The sequence below is a fragment of the Thamnophis elegans genome, chromosome Z, assembly GCF_009769535.1.
Source record: "Thamnophis elegans isolate rThaEle1 chromosome Z, rThaEle1.pri, whole genome shotgun sequence".
In the NCBI taxonomy this organism is placed as follows: Eukaryota; Metazoa; Chordata; class Lepidosauria; order Squamata; family Colubridae; genus Thamnophis; species Thamnophis elegans.
In genome coordinates this window covers 91,780,503-91,786,502 of record NC_045558.1, presented here as the reverse complement: position 1 = coordinate 91,786,502, position 6,000 = coordinate 91,780,503, and the positions used below count along the sequence as shown (strand labels likewise).

At 37.3% G+C, this 6,000-nt stretch overlaps 1 protein-coding gene across 1 annotated transcript in view; it reads left to right on the top strand.

The window, feature by feature from the left end:
* Positions 1-1,268: 1,268 nt before the first annotated feature.
* ITGA2B (integrin subunit alpha 2b) overlaps positions 1,269-6,000 on the top strand; it is a 66,229-nt gene continuing 61,497 nt past the window's right edge. The window contains exons 1-2 of the mRNA XM_032234484.1: positions 1,269-1,653; positions 5,462-5,592. Coding sequence (XP_032090375.1) covers positions 1,460-1,653; positions 5,462-5,592 — 325 coding nt within the window. The 5' untranslated portion in view covers positions 1,269-1,459. The remainder of the gene's footprint in view (positions 1,654-5,461; positions 5,593-6,000) is intronic.

The window sequence follows — 6,000 nt, the reverse complement described above, 5'->3', positions numbered from 1 at the left end:
TTTTTTTAAAAGTAGCCCTCTTAGTGAATCCCTCATAATTTGTGATATGAATTACATATGAGAATCTTGGGGAGCAAAGTATTCTATTTATAAGGATGACACTTGTTTCCTCTTAGCTTCTTACATAAGGATCTATCAGAAATCCAACATTGCTATCTATGGGGGAGAGGTGGCTGTAAGGAGGGCAAGTTTGTAACATCTCAGGAAAAAATTTTTCCACCAAACTTGCCTGCTCATGGAGTCACCATATTAGTGTTAGGAAATCCGTCACAAGGGCTTTGTAAATTCACAGAAAATTATCCCACAAAGCATGCTAAAATCTAATGATTTTTAATTCTATTTGAGTGGAAATGAGAAGAGGCTTTCACAATGGAAATGATGTTGCCCAAGACACTTTAATAGTTGTCTCTGCTGGACTTCTCCAACTCTTCGGCAACCTTCTTGAGTAGTAGCAGGAAAAACGTAAAGGAGGTGTTTGATTTATATATGCTTGGTTAAGCATCACTGGCACAAACCTAAAGCTGGCAGGATGGAGCCTTCTATCTTCAGCCACCACCATCATCCCAAGTTGCACATTTGTTCTTCATTCTTCGGATACCTGGCTCTGCCTCAAGTTCCTCTGGATCAGTTAATCAGTTCCTCCTGGAATAAACAGCTTTGTCAGCCAATATTGCTTACAATTCATTTTGAATTATTGGAATTTCATCTTTTTCCTTGCCTAAGATTACTTGAGTTTCCTGGCTAGAATATTAACACATCTCCCCCACCCCTTTTTCATTTATTAAAAAGTTTATTTTCCTGAGAAAAAGCCTTACATTCTTGTCCCTGCTAATTTATCAGTTAAAAGATAAATTAATGTGTATATAAAAACTGGTTTGGTACAATGATGAGGCATCAAGTTAGAAACTGGGAAACTAGTCCTCCGTAGGCGCTAAGATACAAAACTGAGTTATCTTAAGCCAATTACTTTCTCAGTCTGGGAAGGAGGCAATGGCAAAATCCTTGCAAAAAAACCCTGCAGGGACTTGTTCAAGCAGCCACTAGGAGTCACAGGGCTGACTTGAAATACCTGCCTTCCCTCTATTCCAAAATCTCACAGGATACTTCAGCAATTATCAGTTTTAACAAGTTCCCATCCAACCTATTCAATGTATGAAAATTAACCCAAAAAATGGCAGGGTGGGTGGGTTAATGATGCTACCTTGCAACAGTTCTTGGGCCCTAATAGAAGTTTGCTTCAGCTTTCAAGGGCAAGCATTCCACCATTCTTGTGTTTTATTGTTAATATTCCCTGGTTCCTGCTGTGGAACTTCTGCAGGATGTCTGATAAATTGATATCTTTAGGTCACGATGGCTTTACGGGGAGGAAGCAGTTTAGGAAATGGGTCATGGTTGTGGTTATTAGGAGTATGATAGAATTAGTGTTATAGCATGAACAGCATAGTGCCTGGAAAGAAAGATGAAGAAGATGGTTAAAGGCCACAGGTCCTTGGATTTGCTTGTCATAGTCTGGCCCTTCCTGGTGGCACTTCTATTCCTTTGCCAAAGAGGATGGACCCTCAATTTGCATGCAGATGCCCCCATTGTGTATTCTGGCCCTACTGGAAGTTATTTTGGATTTGCCTTGGACTTCTTCCAGGACAGTAAAGGAAGGTAGGACCATATTGGGCAGAGAATAGTAGACTCTGGCATTGTTACATAACAGGAATTGGGGAATACAAGGTAATCCATTTCTTGGGGCAGGTCAGCACCATTTATTTTATAAATACTAGAGATATATTCCCAAGCAGAGAATTTTAATGTTATATGTTTTGTGAAATCTTGAAAACGGGCTTAAAATCTAAGCAATTTATTAAAAGATTAAAATAATTTGCCCAAATTCCAAGGCACTACTGATAATCTGGGAAGATTTGTTAAAGCTGGACATTTACAAAAATAGGGCCTCAATAATTCTGTAATGATGGATAATCTCCATAATTATCTCTTCCTGATTCTCAACATCCAGTAGCTACATATAATTTGTTTTTTTTAAAGAGAGTACTTTTCCATATCAAAATTTCATTTGACGAATGACAATCAAATGATTAATCATTCTTAAACTAGCAACTGAGCAAAGTTTATTACAGCATACATACTAAAGTTAAAGAAAATAGAATGGTGCTTTGTTAATAAACAGGTAGTACTTGACTTAAACCATTGACTTAGCAACCAAAGTTAAAACAACACCGAAAATAGTAATTTACAATCAGTCCTCATAACCATTGCAGCAATTGGTACTGGCAAATGGTATGTATTTAAGAAAATTGCAGCATCCTGGGATCACGTGATTGATGCTTGCAACCTTCTTAGCTGGCTTCTGACAAGCAAAGTCAATGGGGGAAGTAGGATTTGCTTAACGACATCATGATTCACTTAATAACTATGGCAAAAAGATCATAAAATTGGGTATTACACACAACTGTCTTGGTTAAGATTGAAAATACTGGTCTCAAATGTGGTTGTAAATTCAAGACTACCAGTAGTACAATTACACACACTGAAATGGAATATCACCAAGTGCTGCTACAGTGGCCAAAGCCTCTATTTCAGGATGTTTTTAAACTTTTCCACAGAACCTCAAGATTTCATGAGAACTTGATAAGAGTCCATGAGAGATTAGGACGGGGTGAACACAGTTGTTTTTGATCAATAGAGTGGAGATTTGGGGTGGTGGTGTTAAATTAACAAATTCCATAGAAAAAAATTGAAAATACCTGGACTAACTCATAAAGCTATAATTTTATCCACAATTCACTAACAACCTATAATACTATATTATGGCTTAGTGTTCTCTGCTAACGTCTCCATTGCTGACTCATAGACCTATTAGCCAAGTTACATCTCTTAATGTTATTACAATCTATATGGTTCTTTAGTTTAATTGGGTTTAGAAATTATAGGGTCACTATAACTGGAGTTTGCCAGGTTTGGAGAGGCTGAGCTAGATTTTCTATCCTCTGGCAGTTCCTGCTTTCCAGCATTATTCAAAGATTGAAGGTGGATCTTGACTTGAGTTTAATGGATGGGCACGAGGAGCCCACTCAACTTGACTATGACATAGATCCTTTTGTGCATATACATTGTTTCCTAGAAGTGATTGGAAAATTGATTCCTGTTACCTGTTCGAAAAAACCTGATCTTTATGTTATACCATTTATGATGATGCCCATGCAGCCTACTTTCTGATCAGTGGACACCAAGCAACTCCAGTCAGCACGTCTTAAAGCAGGAAGTACTGATAATATCTGATAAAGATTTACATATTTATAATTTATACAGACATACAATCTAAGAATTGTGAGAGGTGTCCTCTCTTCGAAAGATTATTAAAGGTGAAAGGGAACGCTTTCTGCTTCAGACTTCTCAGTAGAGACGTTTTCTGTTTAATTTAAACTGCCCCTGCATCACATATGCAATACACACTCCCCTTGTTCTCTCAACTTACCTAGAGCAGAAAAAGATGATCCGTATCTGCCCATCATCATTTATCATTTGTTTTTATGATGCAGCTGACCTTCACAGAAAGCAAAAATCAAATGCAATGAACATATTTTAAAAGTTAACATTCATGCCGTGTTTGTAATTGTCTAAGGTACACTAACTTAAGATCTAACTGAAATAGAAGAAATCCAAATAATCAAATCCTTTGTATTTAGGATAAATCACCTAGTATCATATGATCATACTTGATTACACATTCTGACAATATTACTAGGATAATTGTAACTAACTACTGTAGGTGGCACAGCAAAGGTAACCTTTTCCCTGTTTTTCCATTGTTCTAAAATATGAATATAGGAATTATTCTTAATATCTTCCTGCATGTTTCTTGCAATACAACCTTGTTTCATTCTAGTTCTAAAAATTTCAACAAATTTAGATCTGAAACTAAAGAAACATTAATCTAACAGTGCAATCCAAAATATTTGACTTTGCAGTCTACATATTTTTGTCACACAGAATACAATGTAGTTATTTTTAGGAACGCCCCATATATATGCAATGATACTAAAAATGGCCAATTGAATCAAAAAGCATACCTTTAGTCTTGTTGAGGTCATGTCTTGAAACAAATATCAAAAAACAAAGTAAATATCCAGTATAAAAGATTGAGCTATAATATATTAAGTTTTCAACTTTCCAAAGGCAATACTACTAGGTGAAATATATTTCTAATAAGATGGGTCTTCATACTTTATTGTACACATGCTGCTTTGGAAACTCTTGATTTTTAGAAGGATTTTTATTAGATAGACCTTCAAACAGAGAATATCCTTTTGTGAAACTAAACATTCTAAGACTGCATTTTTACAATGAATTAGATCGTAATATAACTTGATGGCTATTATAGAATAATACAGTAATCTACTGAGAATGTAGCCACTGCACTTTGTAAATTTTATTGAGGAAACCTGCCAATTGTATTTTATTCAATAAATTATATTGATACAGGAGTCAAGTGACATTAATTGCACTTCTACCACAGTTACTGCAGTCTAGAAATATCTTCCAACTACTCCATTTAATATTGGTAATGCAAATGCTGAAAATTAGAAACACATGAGAATTGCAACCATAGTGTTCTAATATTAATCATGACCTGTTCCCCCATGCTAAATCCTAATGGGGAAGTAAAAATGAAAAATCTCTTTTTATTCCTTTGTATGGCAAGATTCTGCATATTTTCAACACTTACTCCATCCACTGTCCTTGTAAAACCTCCTTGTTTCTGGTCATTGCAGAGCCATTCGTTAGTGTAAAATGCAAAATAGGCCAATGAGTGTCTGCAGAGTCTAGATCAATGGCTCCCAACCTTTTTATCACCAGGGACCGGTTTCATGGGAGACAATTTTTCCATTGAGGGTTGCTCCCTCGTTCACCTCCAGCTCTGCAGCCCAGTCCCTAACAAACCATAGACTAGTACTGATCCGGGGATTAAGGGCCTCTGGTTTAGATGACCCATCATCCACCACTATTACCCTACATTCTATGTAATTCACATAACCAAATACTTCTGAACCTAGTTTAGAATCTATAAGGAGTCAGATGCAGCAGACATATTGGAAGCATCAATCATAATGCAGTTGTTTGTGTGATAAAAGCATACCAAGTTTAATTTAAAAGGAGAACCACATCTACCAAATTCTCATTTCAACTCATCTAGCATGCTCTATAACCTCATGTCCAAATACATCTTAACAACAGAATATTTTAAGTGAATGATATACATCCTCAATTAGCCTTCTTTTTCTTCAGGAAAACTCATTGCAAACTTAACAAAAGTTTAATGTAGTATAACTTCCAAAGTATAATAAAATCCCTCCAGATGTCACAAAAATCCATTCAGATTTTTGGTCTTCTTATAATAGATGGTCTTGTCTACCTAGATACAACCCCCCCCTTTTTTTCCCCTCTCCCATAGCATGAATATAGTCGTGGGGGCCCCTCGGGCCAACACATCGCAAACTGGTGTGATAGAAGCAGGTGCTGTGTATTTGTGCCCTTGGAAACCTACTGGCAGTAACTGCATCCCTATCGAGTTTGATACTAAAGGTGAGTGGCTTTCCACAATCTGGTCAGGAAATGGGAAGGTGGAGGAGGAAAACATTTGAAAGCTTTTTGGTAGCTAACTGTTATGAGGAATGAATTAGAGGTGGGTTCCTACCAGTTCTGCCCAGTTTGGCCGAACCGGGAGTGGTTTGGCGGCCTGGGTCGCTGGAACTGGCAGCGACCCAGGCCTGCCATGCCCCCGAACCAGTTCTCCTATGGGGCCGCCATCTTGATTTTTGGTTCTGTGCATGCGCAGAACAATTGTAATTGCACAAATTTAATTTTTTATGTTTTGCACATGCACAGACCTATTTTTGTGCAAATACAGCACTGAACCAGCAGTAATGCCAGAAGCAACCCACCCCTGGAACGAATGGATACCATTCTGTGGCCTGAGATCAGTGGTAGGAT